At 41.8% G+C, this 21,126-nt stretch overlaps 1 protein-coding gene across 2 annotated transcripts in view; it reads right to left on the reverse strand.

Moving 5' to 3' along the window:
• Positions 1–788: 788 nt before the first annotated feature.
• Positions 789–21,126, reverse strand: part of LOC135232211 (uncharacterized) — a 61,705-nt gene continuing 41,367 nt past the window's right edge. For both annotated transcript variants that reach the window (XR_010322560.1, XM_064289592.1), the window contains exon 5: positions 789–20,858. Coding sequence is in view for 1 of the 2 variants with exons in the window: in XM_064289592.1 (XP_064145662.1) it covers positions 20,682–20,858 (177 nt within the window). In the remaining variant the exon portion in view is untranslated. The remainder of the gene's footprint in view (positions 20,859–21,126) is intronic.

The following is a 21,126-nucleotide window of genomic DNA, read 5'->3' on the forward strand; positions in this document are numbered from 1 at the left end:
CTCCAACCCATTGTCCAGTCCAATCCATGTCTGAAGAGTTGGCTTTGGGAATGGTTCGTGTCCTGGGCCAACAGAAGGTCTGGGGGCCATGACCACTGGGGTCCTTCTAGTCTCAGTCAGACCATTAAGTCTGGTCTTATGAGAGTTTGGGGTCTGCATCCCACTTTTTTTTTTTTTATCCCACTGCTCTCCTGCTCCCTCAGGGGTTCTCTGTTGTGTTCCCTGTCAGGGCAGTCATTGGTTGTAGCCAGGCACCATCTAGTTCTTCTGGTCTCAGGATGATGTAGTCTCTGGTTCATGTGGCCCTGTCTGTCTCTTGGGCTTGTAAACACCTTGTGTCCTTGGTGTTCTTCATTCTCCTTTGATCCAGGTGGTTTGAGACCAATTGATGCATCTTAGATGGCTGTTTGCTAGCGTTCAAGACCTCAGATGCCACTCTTCAAAGCGGGATGCAGAATGTTTTCTTAATAGATATTATTATGCCAATTGACTTAGACGTCCCCTGAAACCATGGTCCCCTGACTCCTGCCCCTGCTATGCTGGCTGGCCTTCCAAGCATTCAGTTTATTCAGGAAACTTCTCTGCTTTTGGTTTAGTCCAATTGTGCTGACCTCCCCTGTATTCTGTGCTGTCTTTCCCTTCACCTAAAGTAGTTCTTATCTGCTATCTAATTAGTGAATGCCCCCTCCCACCCTCCCTCCCTCCCCCCTCTCTTAACCACAAAAGAATGTTTTCTTCTCAGTTTAAACTATTTTTCAAGCTCTTATGAGAGTGGTCTTATACAATATTTGTCCTTTTGCGACTGACTAATTTCACTCAGGATAATGCCTTCCAGGTTCCTCCATGTTATGAAATGTTTCACCGATTCCTCACTGTTCTTTATCGATGCGTAGTATTCCATTGTGTGAATATACCATAATTTATTTATCCATTCATCCATTGAAGGGCACCTTTGTTGCTTCCATGTTTTTGCTATTGTAAACAGTGCTGCAATAAACATGGGTGTGCATATATCTGTTTGTGTAAGGGCCCTTTTTTCTCTAGGATATATTCCAATGAGTGGGATTGCTGGATTGTATGGTAGTTCTATTTCTAGCTTTTTAAGGCAGTGCCAAATCGATTTCCAAAGTGGTTGTACCATTTTACATTCCCACCAGCAGTGTATAAGTGTTCCAATCTCTCCACAGCCTCTCCAACATTTATTATTTTGTGTTTTTTGGATTAATGCCAGCCTTGTTGGAGTGAGATGAAATCTCGTTGTAGTTTTGATCTGCATTTCTCTAATGGCTAATGAGAGTGAACATTTCCTCATATATCTGTTAGCTATCCGAATGTCTTCTTTAGTGAAGTGTCTATTCGTATCTTTTGCCCATTTTTTCATTGGGTTATTTGTCTTTTTGCAGTTGAGTTTTTGCAATATCATGTAGATTTCAGAGATCAGGCGCTGATCAGAAATATCATAGTTAAAAACTTTTTTCCAGTCTGTAGGTAGTCTTCTTACTGTTTTGGTGAAGTCTTTGGATGAGCATAAGTGTTTGATTTTTAGGAGCTCCGAGTTATCTAGTTTTTCTTCTACATTTTTTATAATGTTTTGTATACTGTTTATGCCATGTATTAGGGCTCCTAACATTGTCCCTATTTTTTCTTCCACGATATTTATCATTTTAGATTTTATATTTAGGTCTTTGATCCATTTTGAGTTAGTTTTGTGCATGGAGTGAGGTATGGGTCTTGTTTCATTTTTTTGCAGGTGGATATCCAGTTACGCCAGCACCATTTGTTCAAAAGACTGTCTTTTCCCCATTTAACTGCTTTGGGGCCTTTGTCAAATATCAACTGCTCATATGTGGATGGATTTATGGCTGGATTCTCAATTCTGTTCCATTGGTCCATGTATCTGTTGTCATACCAGTACCAGGCTGTTTTGACTACTGTGGCAGTATAATAGGTTCTAAAATAGGTAAAGTAAGGCCTCCCACTTTGTTCTTCTTTTTCAGTAATGCCTTATATATCCGGGGCCTCTTTCCCTTCCATATGAAGTTGGCGATTTGTTTCTCCATCTCATTAAAGAATGTCGTTGGGATTTGGATCGGAATTGCATTAAATGTAAAGATCGCTTTTGGTAGAATAGACATTTTATAATGTTAAGTCTTCCTATCCACGAGCAAGGTATGTTCTTCCACTTATGTAAGTCTCTTTTGGTTTCTTGCAGAAGTGTACTGTATAAGTCTTTTACATCTCTGTTAAGATTTATTCCTAAGTATTTTATCTTTTGGGGGGCTACTGTAAATGGTAATGATTTGGTGATTTCCTCTTCGATGTTCTTTTTGTTGGTGTAGAGGAATCCAAGTGATTTTTGTATGTTTATCTTGTATCCCGATACTCTGCTGAACTCTTCTATTAGTTTCAGTAGTTTTCTTGTGGATTCCTTAGTGTTTTATGTGTATAAGATCATGTCATCAAATAGAGATAATTTTATTTCTTCCTTGCCAATCTGGGTGCCCTTTAATTCTTTATCTAGCCTAATTTCTCTGGCTAGGACTTCCAGCACAATGTTGAACAAGAGCGGTGATAAAGGGCATCCTTGTCTGGTTCCTGACCTCAGTGGGAATGTTTTCAGGCTCTCTCCATTTAGGGTGATGTTGGCTGTTGGCTTTGTGTAAATGCCCTTTATTATGTTGAGGAATTTTCCTTCTATTCCTATTTTGCTGAGAGTTTTTATCATGAATGAATGTTTTTTATCATGAATGAGTGTTGAACTTTGTCAAATGCCTTTTCTGCATCAATTGATAAAATCATGTGATTCTTGTCTTTTGTGTTATTTATGTGGTGGATTACATTAATTGTTCTTCTAATGTTGAACCAGCCCTGCATACCTGGGAGTTTCTTCTTCTGTGAGATTGTCTTGATCTGCATGCATGGAGCTGTGGAGTCATGTTAATAATGCAAACAGGACAAGGTCCTCTCTCTTCCCCAGTGAGGTACTAGGAACCCCTTACTGTAATATTTCAGCACTCACATCACACTGTGGACTTATTTTAGGTTTAATGTTTATCCAAAACACCAATCATTTGTGTATACTTTCATTGTTCTCTCCTTTAGAAGAAAAATGTGAAATATACCAAAATTGTAAGATAAAAGCTGGGCTGCTAACCAAAAGGTCGGCAGTTTGAATCAAACTGCCACTCCTTGAAAACCCAGTTCTACTCTGTCCTATAGGGTCACTATGAGTCTGAACCAACTCGACAGCACATAACAATAACAACACCACACAAATTTTAAATAGTATGTATCAGCCACCCAGCTTCAGAAGAGAACTTCAACATTTCATTAGCTCCTGTTTGCCATCTCGGATAGCCAATCCTCCCTCCACCCAGTCAACTACGATATTGAATTTAATCAACTATAACATTGATTTTTGTGCAAATTATTCCCTAGCTTTTCTTTATATAGATATAGATGCATATCTATAACTAATATATATGTATACATATCGGATACTTCACTTTTTTACATTTTATCAAATTTTTAAAAGAAAATACTCTATGTATTTTAAAAAATTTACATTCTTTAGTTTGTAGTGGACACCATTAAGTCCCTGGGTGGTACAAATAGTTAACTAAATGAAAGGCTGGTGGTTTGAATCTACCCACAGGCACCTTGGAAGAAAGGCCCGGTATATACTTCCAAAAGATCACAGCCCCTGAAAACTCAGTGGAGTGCAGTCCTACTCTGATAAAATGGGGCCTCCTTGAGATGGAACCAACTCGACAGCAGCAATTTAGTTTTGGTGGACACTGCGGTGAGCTGCCCAGCTTCCCCTCCAGCACTGAGGCTTTAACTCCCCCAGATGCCAGGAATGTTGGCTTCTTGTCCTAGCTCAGTCCCTCTCCAGAAATTGTCCTCAGCTGAAGGAAGCAGTTGCCATGGTTAACCCTTGCCTGGGGGCAGACTTTAGGGTGTGTGTGTGTGTGTGTGTGTGCGTGTGTGTGGTGTGTGTATACATGTGTATTGTGTGTGAGCATATGCATGTATGTGTGTGCTGTATAGTGTGTGTGAGAGTATGTGCTTATGCGTGTGCCTGGCTGGTGTACAGGGACAAAGGCCTTCGCTCCTTGATTGGAATGCCTCTAAAAGGACACCTCAGTTCAAGGTTCCCTCACAGGATGTGCTGCAGCTACATCACAGGCCAGCTTCTATGCTGCCCCATCTGGCTTCCCTTGGCTCACACAGGGTCCCACAAAGATCTCAAAGTCTCAGGGTCTGTCTCCTGGAAAGCACAATCTATGATGATTGGTGTCAGTCGTGAACTTAGAGAGCAGGCTCTGAATGAGATTCTGGTAGTGTGGACGCCACCGTCGCGGTGATGGAGCACTGACGGCTGCTGGCGAGTGGTGGTCTACCCATTGAATGGAGCCTCCATCAGTGGTGTGGAGCAGAGTGCTGGAGGAAAGAGACGTTTTAGAAGTACAGGCGAAAGAGTAATAGCAAGGGCTATGGAGTCAGAGCCCTGTGCTGGGGCCATCAGTGCACTGAGAAAGAAAAGGAAAAGGGCTGCGTCACCTACACGAGGCAAAGTGTGAGGCTGGAGAGGCTCTTCACAGCATCCAAGGAGTGGGCAGAAGATTGGGAGCTTGCTAGAAATGCAGGAAGGAAGGCTCCTCCCGGAACTACAATCAGAGTCTGCAGCTGTATGTACATGTGTCTGTCCACATTGCACTCACAGACAGGCTGTGCCTCAAGCTTCCAGGCAGCCCTGAGAATGCTGGGAATGAGTCATAGACACCCACTGGCATCAACCATTCCATGGGTGCTGCGTTCATCTGTCATGCAGCTGGACACATGAGAAACATACACAGTTTTGACAAAGTGAAAGCCATTACTATTATTATTTATACAAAGCAAACAGTAAATAATAACAGCAGATTCCCCAAAGGGAAACGCTTACTCTTCCCCAAATTACCCAAGCCCGTTCTTACGCAGCTGGGCAAGTGCGCCACAGTTCAGGGCAGGCGTCGTGTTCACGTCACTGCTGCCCGAGGCTTCTGCTCCACTGCTGGCTCCTGCCTCACCATCCAGGTCTGTGGGGCTCTCTTGCCACCATACCACCCGGGCTCCTGCTGCCTGGGGATGGGGAGGCATGTACCCCATGCATGGGGCACACGCAGGCTTCGCTTAAAAAAAAAAAAAAAGCTTAGCCTGTATAAAAACAGTGGTAAAGCTCTTTCAGCTCCCCCAGTAAGCGTCCTGCCTGAAGGCTCTCAGCTCTAGTTCCGTGGGTGGGGCCGGCTCACCCAAACTGTCTCCTGTCATCTTGTGTCATCTTCAGCATTTGCTTTCTTCTGAGTCTGGGAGATTCTCAGTGCAGGGACCATGGGTCCTTGGTCCAAAACACACTCCACCCCTGACTATTCTTATTGATGGTAGAGAGGTCCGCCTGCATCTCTGTGGGGTTAGTCCTTATGTAAGCCTGTTGTTGTTGTTGTTAGACGCTGTCAAGTCGATTTCAACTCGTAGTGACTCCATGTGCAACAGAATAAAACACTGGCCTGTCCTGCACCATTCTCACAATCCTTGTTATGCTTGAGCCCATCGTTGCAGGCACTGTGTCACATCCATCTTACTGAGGGACTTCCTCTCCTTTACTGACCCTCTACCCTACCAAGCATGATGTCCTTCTCCAGGGATTGAGATATCCTGATAACATGTCCAAACTATGTGAGATGTAGTCTCACCATCCTTGCCTCTAAGGGGCATTCTGGTTGTACTTCTTTGGCAGTCCGTGGTATATTCAATATTCTTCACCAACATCAAAATTCAAGGGTGTCAGTTCTTCTTTGGTCTTCCTTATTAATTGTCCAGCTTTCACATGCATATGAGGCAACTGAAAATACCCTGGCTTGGGTCAGGTGCACCTTAGTCTTCAAGGTGACATCTTCGCTTTTCAAAACTTTAAAGAGGTCTTTTGCAGCAGATTTGCCCAATGCAGTGCATTTTTCGATTTCCTGATTACTGCTTCCATGTATGTTGATTGTGGACCCAAGTAAAATGAAATCCTTGACAATTTCAATCTTTTCTCCCTTTAACATGTCACTTATTGATTCAGTTGTGAGGATTTTCATTTTCTTTATGATGAGTTTTAATCAATACTAAATACTGTGGTCTTTGATCTTCATCAGTAAGTACTTCAAGTCCTCTTCATTTTCAGCAAACAAGGTTGTGTCATCTGTATAATGCAGGTTGTTAATGAGTCTTCCTCCAATCCTGATACCTCATTCTTCTTTATATAGTTCAGCTTCTTGGATTATTTGCTCAAGGTACAGACTGAATAGGTATGGTGAAAGAATACAACCCAGACGCACACCTTTCCTGATTTTAAACCAAGCAGCATCCCCTTGTTCTGTTCAAACAACTGCCTCTTGATCTATGTACAGGTTCTTCATGAGCAAAATTAAGTGATCTGGAATTCCCATTCTTTGCAACGTTATCCATAATTTCATATGACCCACACAATCGAATGCTTTAGCATAGTCCATAAAACACAGGTAAATATCTTTCTGGTATTCTCTGCTTTCAGCCAGGATCTATCTGACATCAGCAATGATATACCTGGTTCGACATCCTCTTCTGAATCTGGCTTAAATTTCTGGCAGTTCCCTGTCAATATACAGCTGCAGCCCATTTTGAATGATCTTCAGCAAAATTTTACTTTTGTGTGATATTAATGATATTGTTCAGTAATTTCTGCATTCACTTGGATCACCTTTGTAGGGAATAGGCACATATATGGACCTCTTTCAGTCAGTTGGCCAGACAGCTGTCTTCCAAATTTTTTGGCATAGACAACTGAGTACCTCCAGCACTGCATCCATTTGTTGAAACATCTCAATTGATATTCTGTCAATTCCTGGAGCCTTGTTTTTCGCCAATGCCTTCAGTGCAGGTTGGACTTCTTTCTTCAGTACAATTGGTTCCTGATCATATGCTACCTGAAATGGTTGAATGTCAACCAATTCTTTTTGGTATGTAAGCCTCCAAATCAAATAGCCAAAACCATTGCCGTTGAGTCAATTGCAACTCATAGGAACCCTATAGGGCAGAGTAGAACTGCCGCCAAAGAGTTTCCAAGATGCTCTTGGTGGATTTGAATTGCTGGTCTCTTGGTTAGCAGCCATAGCACTTAACCCCTACACCACCAGGGTTTCCTACTCCTTGTCAGTTACAACATATGGTCCTCCTACCCAGACCAGAGCTGACCAAACCCCTTGGTAGATTATAAATCACTCAGTTTCCATAGTTCCTGCAATCATTTTGAGAGAGTTACAAGACCATGGTTAGAAAGGCCATACAAAAATGATTAATTGCAACATAGAAGCTTAAGGAGAGCCCCAGGTGATTCCTATGAGGAGCTGTGTCTGCAGGAGCATGCAGCTAGCTTTCTGGTTGCTTCTCTTTATTGCATACATATTCATGCTTTTTAAAAAGATCCCTGGTAATTTTCTATACATTCTCTTCCATTTTCCATTTGTTTCTCTTAACTTCTCTTCTCTCTACCAGATAATTTGCTTTCTCTAAGTTCTTCTCTTGTTCCTCTGTCATCAAGAGATATCAGGAGATTTTAGTCTCTGGTCTCTGAGGAATTTTAGCACTGCGTTGAACTTGTTAGAAATTTTAGCCCTTTAAGAGCTCCCCTGCAATAATGTGCCCCAATAGCACCAGTGTTTTAATTTGTCTCTGGTTATCAGAGAGTTTCATTTATTTGAACTCTGCTTAGGTGAGAGATTGTTGGTGGTGGGTGGTTATGCCAATAAACCATCAATCAGCATTACATATCAAATAATCATAAGGAAACCAGACACATGGGCTTACAGAAAGGAGATTATTAAAGAAAGGACCATCATGAGTAGCCAATGATTTTTTTTTTTTTTTCCCCCAATCAGGAACTGGTTTTGAGACTTTAAGAAAATGTCTCCCAGTAAAATACTATGGACACCCACCCCCATTGCCCTCACGTCGATTCCAACTCATAGTAACACTATGGGACAGAGCAGAACTGCCCCATAGGGTTTCCAAGATGTGGCTGATGGGTACAAACTGTTGACCTTTTGGAGAGCAGCCAAGTTCTTAACCACTGCATCCCCAGGGCTCCCCTGTGGACACACACATATAAAACTTTGTGTATAGCTTCTGGTGGCCATCAACTCTGAATTCACACGTGAATCTTGAATTTCACATCCAGTGCAGGAGTTAGAATAAACGCCAATGTCTACACTTCCTTTTCAGTGTTTCAGCAAACTAAACAATACAGATAATCCTGGAAAAGAAAGTAAATTTCTGGCCCCTGCCAGTGTGCACATTAATTGTGAAATATTGGTATAATCATAAAAAACAAATGAAATATAAATTTCCTTCGGTAAACTGCAGATAATTAATTCCCTCCTGAATGACGGAGTGCAGCAGCCTGCTCTCCGTTTGTTTCCTGACGGAAGGCCGGTGCGCGCAGAACTGCGGGTCAGGCAGCGCAGCCGGTTGAGCGATTGGGTTGGCGGAACATCCTCAAGCGCTGTGTAATTTAGGTCAAGCAGGTTAATTAGCATATTATTGTTTGGCCAGATGAACAGCCCGAAATTGCCAAACCTAAGAGCCTTAAATAGCGACACAGAAATCTCAGCGCTGCGGCGCGTCTGCAGATGGCGGCGGGCAATCCGATGGATGGGAAGGGCTGCGTGGGTGGAAGGAACGTCAGGCTTCCCAAGGCAGAACACACCGAATGCAACCGTAGGGCAGCCGGGATCGTCATGCTGCTCTGCCGCTGTAACTCACACTGTGCCAGCTCGACCTGTAAAACAGTGACGCTACCTACAGAGAGGAAGGAAAAGTGGGAGAGAGCAGAAAACAATGTGTACAAAAACAGTGGGCAATGAGCTGGTTCTGAGAAAGAGGCCTGGGGTGGTGTACTGTAGCTTTGGGTTTTGTAAAAAATGTAAGAGGCCAGGTCTGTTGCATCCAATTCTTATCTGTCTTGCTTCTTATATTATGACACAGTGGTTTTGGAGGCATTCTGTCAAGTACTAATTCTCCACCTTATTGATTCCTGCCTTTGATCCAACAGGCATTACATTTCTCTTTAAGTAAAAACGGAGAGTAATAACACGCAACACATTGCAATAGCAATTCCTCAGAAAAGTTTTGATGACTAGAGATAATAGGCTCTACCCTTTAATTTGGGATTTCATGGAAACCCACACCTTTGAATGGTTTCTGACTCATAGCAACCCTATAGGACAGAGTGGATCTGCCCTAAAGAGTTTCCAAGAGTGACTGGTGGAATGCAGCTGCCAACCTTTCGGTTAGCAGACAAACACTTCATCACCACACCACCAGGGCTCCATTTCATGGATGCCCTGAGTTAAATCCTGTCTCCTGGAGAGGGAACAGCAGCCGTGGCTACATAGACACTGTAGGCTTTGCCTCCCTTGACTGGGCTTTTCCCAAAAGAGGTCTATACGACCTGCCGTAAAAGTGATGTCATGGCCATTCATCACAGTCCTGAGTGTGAGAGAATATGGCACCATTGTCAGGGGCACACTGGAATCAACACGTGATACAGTGTTTCTAAATAGGATGAATTCAATTACATATTTTGCACGTTAAGTATAAGTAAGAATACAACTTTTTTATGTTTGGCTACTAATGTTTGATTTTTTTTTTATATAATTAGCGCTAATACAGTCTTGACACACAGCTTCATCATGACTACCAAAGAAATCATTCTCAGGAATAAGAAATATTGGAGAGAGCTTGAAACTTAAGCAACCACTGTCCATTGCTAAATTCTTCACGCTACACCACCTAGAGCATTCCCCCTTAGCTTCTTCAAACCTCAGTTTTTTCTTCCCTTATGCAAAATAGCTGTAGTAATCTGTATTCACCTTCCATTCTCACTGTACACGTCAAAAGTAGAAGCATATTGTCATGGTTTATGTCAATGGCATAAATATCTGTTTATGTCTGGACTCTACTATTTGGCAATTTAGACAATATCACTGTGACTCATTCTCCTTATTTATAAACTAACTACATCACAGAGGTGTGAGAATTAGATCCTTGGGAGTAGGATTAACCAACCTGGTAAATAATGCCCATTGGTTCCATGCTAGATTCTCCTTCAGAAGAAAAAGGCAGAGTAGTCATAAGAAGAAGAATTGAAATTATAAAGTAGTGAGACCAACTGCACTGGGTCTTACATCAGGCATACTTTATTTCTGAGTTACTCCGTAATGAATAAACAGAAGAGAGGGTTTTAAAAAAAGAGGGTGAGCAACATGACCATAAAGGACAGCAGCCAAGGAGGATGTATTCGGTAAGAACAGACAACTGAGTATTGGAATTGAAAACCTGGGAATTGCCATATTGTGAACTCTCTGTGTTCATCATTGAGTGTGAGCACCTATGGGTGCTCATTCAGGATCTGAGTGAGTGAATAGACATTCTCAAGAGAGCATGGAGACAAAGCCAGACTGCATGGAGGTATGAAGCGGCAAGGTGATGAGGAAATTGAGTCAATAAAGTAGATGATGCTGTAGAGGGGAGAGGACAGAGATCTGAGTGAACTAGAAGATGAACATGCAGACAAAGGTTGTTGTCGTTGTTGTTGTTAGGTGCCATCGAGTCAGTTCTGACTCATAGCGACCCTATGTACCACGGAAAAAACACTGCCTTGACCTGCACCACCCTTACAATCATTGTTATGCTTGAGCCCATTGTTGCAGCCACTGTGTCATTCTATCTCACTGACTGACTCTGTACTTTACCAAGCATGATGTCCTTCTCCAGGGACTGATTCCTCCAGACAACATGTCCAAAGCATGTAAGACGCAGTCTCGCCATCCTTGCTTCTAAAGAACATTCTGGTTGTGCTTCTTCCAAGACAGATTTGTTCGTTCTTTTGACGGTCCATGGTATATTCAATATTCTTCACCAACACCACAATTCAAAGGCGTCAATTCTTCTTCAGTCTTCCTTATTCATTGTCCAGCTTTCACATGCATACGATGTGATTGAAAATACCATGGTTTGAGACAGGAGCACCTTAGTCTTCCAGGCGACATCTTTGCTTTTCAACATTTTAAAGAGGTCCTTTGCAGCAGATTTGTTCAATGCAATGCGTCTTTTGATTTCTTGACTGCTGCTTCCATGGGTATTGATTGTGGATCCGAGTAAAATGAAATCCTGTAAACTTCAATCTTTTCTCTGTTTATTATGATGTGGCTTACTAGTCCAGTTGTGGGGATCTTTATTTTCTTTTTGTTGAGGTGTAATCCATACTGAAGGCTATGGTCTTTGATCTTCATCAGTAAGTGCTTCAAGTCCTCTTCACTTCCAACAAGCAAGGTTGTGTCATCTGCATAGTGCACGTTGTTAATGAGTCTTCCTCCAATCTTGATGCCCCATTCTTCTTCATATAGTTCAGCTTTTCGGATTATCTGCTCAGTATACACATTGAATAGGTATGGTGAAAGGATACAACCCCGATGCATGCCTTTCCTGACTTTAAACCATGCAGTATCCCCTCTTTCTGTCGCTCTGTCTGAACAACTGCCTCTTGATCTATGTACAGGTTCCTCATGAACACAATTAATGGTTTTGGAATTCCCATTCTTCACAATGTTACCCATAATTTGTTATGATCCACACAGTTGAATGCCTTTGCATAGTCAATAAAACACAGGTAAACATCTTTCTGGTATTCTCTGCTTTCTGCCAGGATCCATCTGACATCAGCAATGATGTCCTCTTTTGAATTTGGCCTGAATTTCTAGCAGTTCACTGTCAGTATACTGTTGCACCTGCTTTTAAATCATCTTCAGCAAAATTTTGCTTGCATATGATATTAATGATATTGTTCGATAATTTCCACATTCGGTTGGGTCACCTTTCTTTGGAATTGGTGTAAATATGGATCTCTTCCAGCTGGTTGGCCAGGTAGCTGTCTTCCAAATTCCTTGACATAGATGAGTGAGCACTTGTAGTGCTGCATCCGTTTGTTGAAACATCTCAATTGATATGCTGTCAATTCCTGGAGCCTTGTTTTTTGCCAATGTCTTCAGTGAAGCTTGGACTTCTTCCTTCAGTACCACTGGTTCCCTATAATAGGCTACCTCTTGAAATGGTTGAATGTCGACTATTTTTGGTATAATGACTCTATGTATTCCTAGGAAGAAAGACCTGGCAGTCTACTTCTGAAAAGAATTAGCCAGTGAAAACCTTATGAATAGCAGGGGAACATTGTCTGATATAGTGCTGGGAGATGAGCCTCCCAGGTTGGAAGGCACTCAAAAGATGACTGGGGAAGAACTGCCTTCTCAAACTAGAGTCAACCTTAATGACATGGATGGAGTAAAGCTTTTGGGACCTTCATTTGCTGATGTGGCACCACTCAAAATGAGAAGAAATAGCTGCAAACATCCATTAATAATTGAAACTTGGAATGTACAAAGCATGAGTCTAGGAAACTTGGAAATGGTCAAAAATGAAATGGAATGCATAAACATCGATATCCTAGGCATTAGTGAGCTGAAATGGACTGGTATTGGCCATTTTGAATCGGACAATCATATAGTCTACTATGCAGGGAATGACAACTTGAAGAGGAATGCTGTTGAATTCGTCATCAAAAAGGACATTTCAAGATGTATCCTGAAGTACAATGCTGTCAGTGATAGGATAAAATACATACGCCTACAAGGAAGACCAGTTAATTACGACCATTATTCAAATTTTTGCCCCAAACACTAAGGCCAAAGATGAAGAACTTGAAGATTTTTATCAGCTTCTGCAGTCTGAAATTGATTGAACATCCAATCAGGATGCATTGATAATTACTGGTGGTTGGAACGCAGAAGTTGGAAACAAAGAAGAAGGAACCGTAGTTGGAGAATATGGCCTTGGTGATAGAAATGATGATGGAGATCGTGTGATTGAATTTTGCAAGACCAATGACTTTTTCATTGCAAATACCTTTTTTCACTAACATAAACAGCAACTATACACATGGACCCCACCAGATGAAATACACAGGAATCAAATCTACTGCATCTGTGGAAAGAGATGATGGAAAAGTTCAATATCATCAGTAAAAACAAGGCTAGAGGCCAACTGTGGAACAGACCGTCAATTGCTCATATGCCAGTTCAAGCTGAAACTGGAGAAAATCAGGGCAAGTCCACGAGAGCCAAAGTACGACCTTGAGTATATCCCACCTGAATTTGGAGACCATCTCAAGAATAGATTTGACACTTTGAACACGAATGACCAAAGACTAGATGAGTTGTGGAATGACATCAAGGACATCATATGTGAAGAAAGCAAGAGGTCATTGAAAAGACAGGAAAGAAATAAAATACCAATATGGATGTCAAGGGAGACTCTGAGGCTTGCTCTCGAATGTCGAGCAGCTAAAGCAAAAGGAAGAAACGATGAAGTAAAAGAGCTGAACAGAAGATTTAAAAGGGCAGCTTGAGAAGACAAAGTAAAGTATTATAATGATGTGTGCAAAGAGCTAGAGATAGAAAATCAAAAGGGAAGAACATGCTTGACATTTCTCAAGCTGAAAGAACTGAGGAAAAAATTCAAGCCTCGAGTTGCAATAGTGAAGGATTCTATGGGGGAAAATATTAAATGACACAGGAAGTATCAAAAGAAGATTGAAGGAATACACAGAGTCATTACACCAAAAATAACTAGTTGCAGACAAAGGTAGAAAAAGAAAATAAAGAAGGTATGGAAGAAAATAGAAGAGGACAAGAAGAAGGGATGAAAGAGAAATAAGGGTTATGGATGTTTTTGTTGTTGTTTTATGGTACTTTGTGACAACAGCTTCTGATGAATGGTTTTTCCCACTGAGCCATGAGATTTAGTGACATGTGGTGACTGTGTTGATGAAATGCTTCCTAGGAAGCCCAGGCCACAGGGTGCTGACATGTAGACCACCTTAGAGCTAAGGCCTCAGAGGGTTCTAACATGTAAACCACCCTACAGCTAAGAACTCAGACGGTGCTGACATGTAAACCACCTGAGAGCTAAGAACTCGGAGGGCGGTGACATGTAAACCACCTCAGAGCTAAGAACTCGGAGGGCGCTGACATGTAAACCACCTTGGAGCTAAGAATTCAGAGGTCTAACATTGTTTACTAAGAAAGAAAAATTAATGATTTATTAATCCTAATTTTCTCCAAAACAGTAAATTAACCCATAACATAAATTTAATTTTGGGGCTCCAAGCCCTCAATGGAAAAAATCCAAAAAGTCTTCCATTTACCCTTGAGAACTGCAAAATAAATACAGCATAAACTAAACTCTGTTTCATATTCCCCCAAAGCATTCATCATATTCCTTCTCAAATTCTGAAGACTTATTGAATTCTACTCAAATGAATTCTATTTTGACACCTTATATTTGTTGAACAACCTTCTTTAAAATTTTCTACACTTTGAGACTATTTCAATAGCTTTAAATGCATAGATTTTATTTCCTCTTTAAAAGTGGGGGGAAAAAACCAGCAGTCATTATAAGTATTTGTATTTTCCCAAAATACATTGCTTCTACCATGTGCAAGACTGGGTTAGATATTAGAGATAAAAACATGAAAAGATACAGTCTGGGACATACCTAACATAGTAAGAAACACTCTCCTAGAGAAAACTACTGCAAATATTTCAAGTCATGAATTCAAATTTCCAGGAAATGTCTTCACTGGCAGATTTACACATTGTATTGTTGCTGAGTCAAAAACCTGAGGCAGAAGAAGGAGTAAATAGCAAATCTCTGGGTCATAAATATGGGTAGACTTTCCCAATATGTATTATTTAAACTGCTAAAAACAGTCTGGAGGTGATGGCCGTGATTTATTCCCTTCTGATACATCTAAGTGGTTGCTCGTTCTGCAAAAATGAGACACCTTCTCTTGCACCCCAGCTGCATTAAGGCAATAGATGTGTCTCTTCTTCCTGCCCACAGATACTGGTTCAGAGATGGTTGCAGAACCCAACCAGTGTTAGTGAGACTAGAGAGGCTGCTTTCTGATAATTCCGGGAAAGAATAACCTCCCTCTAATCCACTGAAGCTACTAAAAAACGCCATTCTCTTTTCCTTGACATGTGACGGTATGAGGTTTTTAACATGAGCTAAAGTCTGAATCCCAACAGAACAAAAGCAAGAGCTACATAGCTTCTGAAGGCCTGGCTTGGAGTTCCCAGGATGTCACTTCTGCTGCATCCTGCTAGTCAAAGAGAGAGGTAAGACCAGCCGAGATTCAAGAGGAAGGGAAACAAGTTCCACCTTTGGATGAGAGGATTGGCGTACTTGTGCAGAGACAGACTAATTGTCTTTGGAAACAATCTACAAAGTGAAGTACATCTTGAGACAAGCTGTGAAGAGTGGAAACAAACCAGCTACTCAAATGGCTGGAGACAGAGCATTCCAGGCAAAAAGAAGCACAAATCCGGAGAGCCTGGCAGGAGGCAGGTTCGTCATGGTCACAGAACAGAAGGGAAGCCAGTATGACTGGGCTGGTGCTGTAGGGAGGGGCGATGAGGTGAGGCTGGAGGGGAAACGAGTCCAAGATACACAGGGTGGGAAGAGAGGGCATGGGACCCTAATAATGGGCTTGGTTTATCAAGTATCAAAATCGCAGGGGCCTTGCCCTTCCTCCTGCTCTGAATGGGTCAAACAATGCACATCTCCAACACTTTCCAAAAATTGTAATAAGGATGACTGTCTTGGCTACCAAGTGCCACAGTGGCAAAAAATACCACACGAGTGGTTTTAAAAAACAGAAACCTATTTTCTCATTTCTGGAAGCTAAAAATCCAGATCAGAGCCTCAGCTGTGCCAGTTTCTCCTGTGGCCTCACTCCTAGTTTCTGGTGTCTGCTGGTGACCCTTGGTGCTCCTCGGCTTGTAGATGAGTTCTCACGTAGGGTCCGTCTTCTCCTGTGTGTGTGTCTCTGTGTATGTTCTGCTGTTTTTATAAGATAACCACTCAAAAGAGGTCCTTTGCAGCATGTCCTTTCCTGCAAAGGACCTCTTTAAAGTGTTGAAAAGCAAAGATGTTACCTTGAAGACTAAGGTGCGCCTGACCCAAGCCATGGTATTTTCAATCACATCATATACATGTGAAAGCTGGACAATGAATAAGGAAGACCGAAGAAGAGTTGACACCTTTGAATTGTGGTGTTGGTGAAGAATATTGAATATACCAGGGACTGCCAAAAGAATAAACAAATCTGTCTTGGAAGAAGTGCGGCCAGAATGCTCCTTAGAGGCAAGGATGGCGAGACTTCATCTTACATACTTTGGACATGTTGTCAGGAGGGATCAGTCCCTGGAGAAGGACATCATGCTTGGCAGAGTACAGGGTCAGCGGAAAAGAGGAAGACCCTCAATGAGGTGGGTTGACACAGTGGCTGCAACAACGGACTCAAGAGTAATAATGATTCTAAGGATGGGATGGCGCAGGACTGGGCAGTATTTTGTTGTTGTGCATAGTGTCGCCACCAGTTGGAACCAACTCGAGGGCACCTAACAACAATAACCACTCGGTAATGATTAGGTTTAGGATCCACCTTACCTTGGTGTGGCTCTATTAACATAACAAAAGAAAACCTCTATTTCCAAACAGGGCCATATTTAAAGGTACATAGAATTTCAACATACCTTTTTTTGGAGGGGGGCATAATACAATCCATAACAGAAAGAAAATCTGATTTGTCACTGGAAATTCTGATGATCATGGGATCCACTGAATCTTAAGAAGATATTGTTTTTATTCGATAATCCATCCTACTGGGACCCTTTTCTAATTTCATTTCTCCTCTCCTAAGTGCTTTGATTTATAATCTTCCGTTAATGGCATAGTACTTTAATGATCATAACCATCAAAGTGTTAGGAAAGTGTGGATGTTTATCCAAAATGATTTCCAAAACGTTTCAAGCAGTTGGCCATTAAGGTTTAAGGTTCTGAATGCTTAAAATTGAATTGCTTTAGTCTATACTGAGGAAAATATTTCCAGGGTTTGGGGGGAAAAAAAAGGCAAAAGAGACATGAATAGATGCAGCAAGGCTCTTGAACGGATTAATAAGAAATGGAACCACATTTACAAACAACGGTTGTGTTCCATGAAAATGGAACTGCTTACCCAGGTCTAAAAAGACAAGCCTCCCATTCAAAAGACCATTACACTGCAAGACACTTAAAGTCAAGATATGACTGTCTCACAATGCTAATAATAAATTACAAAGTCAAGAGTGTGTGGGTACGTATTGTTGTCATTTATATTCTATAACACAAGGAAAAGCATTCAATAAATTAACTGTCAGCTCAGGTGTCCTTATAGTTATTTGTTCAGCAAGAATTATTCTGTGTTTGCCTTCTTTGTAAAGGATTTCAGTCAAGTAACATTAAACAAATAGATAATAAAGAATGGATGTCCTTCTCAACTTCTCCTTCCATGTCAAGACACTTGGTATTTTAAGGCTCTTTTAAATTATTTCACATTATCAAGGTTTAATTAACTACATTCTGCTTTGCCCCTAAACACACTACCTGCATGTGGGGCCCATATGTTGGGACTGTTGAACATGTCACGTTGCTGTTGTTAGCTGCTGTCAAGGAGGCTTCGACTCATGGAGAAGCGAAAGCACCGCCTGGTCCTGCACCATCTGCATGACCATTGGATGTCTGAGTCCATTGTTGGGTCACTCTATAATGCCTTCCAACCTAGGATGCTCACCTACCAGCACTACATCCGATGATATTCTGTCATGAACCACAGGGTTCTCACTGGCTGGTTTTTGGAGGTAGCTCACCCGGCCTTTCTTCTTAGTCTGGAAGCTCTGCTGAAAACTATTCACCATGGGTGACCCTGCTGGTATTTGAAATACTGGCGGCATGTCTTCCAGCATCACAGCAACACCCCAGCCACCGCAGTACGACAAATTGACAAACGGGTGGTGGTGATATGTCACAACAGTTCTTAATGAGAGCGTGCCTCTCTTCCTTAGCTATGCCTCATTGGAGGAAGCCAAGAATGTCACATTTTGTAGAGAACACTTTTCAACAGTAAACATTGCTCTGATGAGGTTTCTGTCCTTAAACAAGTTGATTCCACTTCCAAAGTTACTTCACCCAAAATTGGGGAGTGATGAAGGTGCCGAGAGACTGTGTGTGGCTCATTACTCCATGGCAACCTGCCTGTTCCAGCCCACGACAATGTTGCATTCATTTGGTTTAATGATTTCTCCTAGTGCTCACTAGGGATCTCTCTGGAATGATCGCTTTAACTTCTGCCTTTTTGTAATTTGTTAATTTTTCTTCATCTTCTTCTTTTTTTCAAATTCCAATTAGTTTTAAGATATTTGCATTTTATTAGCTGTATTACATTCACTCCTTCCTTGTTTCTGGGACTTCACGTTAACTTAGTGGGTTATACTACACTGGAAGTTTGTGACTGCCCATTTGAGGGTTATTTTTATTTATGCACTTAAAAAACAAATCTCTAAGTTTGGTGAATTGATTGTGCGCTCAGAAAGACTTGATTGTGGAGTATTTTATGAATACCCCATCTCGAAATGCCTTCCCCTACTGCATAAAGGGCATGAGCTGACATGACTTTTCTTAGTAGGCCTGAAAGATGAATCATGAACAGTTTTTCAGAAATAACATTGCTGGCAACTTCCAAAAATAAAGAAAACAAAGAATCCAAGGACAGCTGAAACAGAAATGCCGTCCATTCAATGAGGCGCTGTTGGCGTTTACCAGAGTAAGAGGAAAAATAGACAAGGAGAATTCTTTTTTTCTTTTCTTTTCTCATACCTGCTAAAATGAATGCAAGTGCTTTCGACTCCCACAGTGACAGGGAATTTGATGTGTAAGGAGGTCAAGGAGAGAGCAGAGAGCAGGAGAAGGCAGCAGTAAGGAGGAAGCGCTGGCCCAACTTTCTCCCTCAGGAAGAATGACAAAACGCAGTAGAGGCAAATCCTGTGTTTGTTGGTTTCTGGACACACAGCACATTGTCAGTTGCCTGTAAACCAGTGAGTCAATTCTGGCTCATGACAACCCCAGGTGTGCCAGAGTAGAACTGTTCTCCACAGGGTTTTCAATGGCTGATTTTTCAGAAGCAGATCACAAGCCTTTCTTTTGAGTAGGCTCAAATCTCCAACCAATAGGGTGTATATTTGCATGCACTGAGGACTACAACATAAAAACAAAGATGTGGCAGTCTGCTTCCATAAAGATTTACAGTCTTGGAAAACCTCTAGGGCGGTTCTACCTTGTCTTATATGTTCACTATGAGTTGGAATCGCCTCAATGGCAGTGGTAGGTTATATATAAAAATGTTGCTGTCAAGTTGATTCCAACTAATAGCGACCCTATAGGAAACAGCGGAACTGCCCCATAGGGTTTCCAAGGCTGTAATCTTTATGGAAGCAGACTGCCACATCTTTCTTCCTTGGAGCAGCTAGTGGGTTCGAACTGCCGACCTTTCAGTTAGCACCTAAGTGCTTAACCACTGCATCACCAAGGCTCCGTATATATATTTAAGTTATTTGAACTTTATTAGCTATATATAGTTAACAAGGTTCAAATATCTTAAAACTAATAGGAATTTAAGAGAAGAAGAATTAACTCATTATAAAAAGGCAGAAGTTAAAGGCAGAACATTCCAGAGAGATCCCCTAGTTTTATGGAGATTTTGACTAAGATTGCTTCTGCACAATGCTTACTGGAGAAGCAACGAGCGTCTTGAGAGGCCCAGACTCTGGGACAGGCTGCAGAGGAGGGCTGTATCAACAAAAAAAAGAAAAAACTTCTTTTTTTTTTTTTTTAATCAAGCAGGAGACAAATTTGGTTCAGTTTGATCTGACCCAGAATTTCTCAGGAGTGCGCTAACAAGGAAATTTTCATCAGAAAGCATTTCCTCTCATAAAAGCTATCGTCAGAACAGCTTTTAACAGTATTAGCAAGACCAGAAAAAATTCAGACGCTCTTCTCCTTAGGTTTGAAAGCTGAGAGACCTGCCTACCTGAGTTGGACTTGTAAGTATACAGAATAAAGGCAGCAAGCTACTCTGTGTAATAAGCAAAAATGAGATGACACAAATCATTTTCAGAGGCTTTCCTGCTAAGTACCTATTATAGCTAGACATAGAGCATTAAGAAGCAATGGGCTGTGTTCCACCGGCCCATTTAGACTGTATACATACTGTATATACATCAGGGATGCCACGTGTAATGCACAGGAATGCATCTAGCTAAAACTGTCACATAAACAATGGACTATTTGCAGGGGTTATGGAACATGGATGGAGCTAGTCACTAGAGCTGTAAATGAAGCTGAGACCAGAAGTCAAAGTACAATACTCCTCTATGCTTCCCTTTCTTACTCCTAAAGCCAAACCTGCTACTGTTGGGTTGACTCCAACCTATGACGACCCCATGCATGACAGAATGGAACTGTGCTCCATAAGGTTCTCAATGGCTAATTTTTCAGAAGTTGATCCCCAGGCCTTTCTTCCACAGTGGTGCAGCTGGGCGTACTTGAACCGCCAAACCTTCAGTTAGCAGCCGAGCGCATGAATCATTTGTACCTCCCAGTGACCCTACCTTAATCCTAAGAATCATTTAATCATTTCTGCCAGCATAGACTAAGGACCAGATTTCCCAATCCACAATAGCCGGGCTCACTGGCGAGGCTTCAGCTCCATCTGATACTGCTCGGGGAGCCAGGTGGGTCAGGGAAACCTGCCGTCCTGTTAGCTGATGCTTGAAATATCCTTTCTTGGTGATTTCCTGTTCCAGCTGGAAAAAACACCAAAGGTAATGAGATAAAGGGCAAGTCTGACAACATATCATTCCTAGATGGTTCTTCTTCTCTATTTAAGTGTTGAATATTGACGTTCTCAGCACATCGCACACTCAGCAGTTGGCTCACTCTCTTCTCACAGTCACAAGTCAGCCACCACATCTGCTCCCCTCTGGGATCAGGAACTCAAATGTGGGAATCACCAGAGGAGGAGCTGGGATCTGAGGAAGCCAATGGGAGCCCTCTCTTGAGTGTGCTCTGAGC

This window comes from Loxodonta africana, chromosome 8 (assembly GCF_030014295.1).
Source record: "Loxodonta africana isolate mLoxAfr1 chromosome 8, mLoxAfr1.hap2, whole genome shotgun sequence".
NCBI lineage: Eukaryota > Metazoa > Chordata > Mammalia > Proboscidea > Elephantidae > Loxodonta > Loxodonta africana.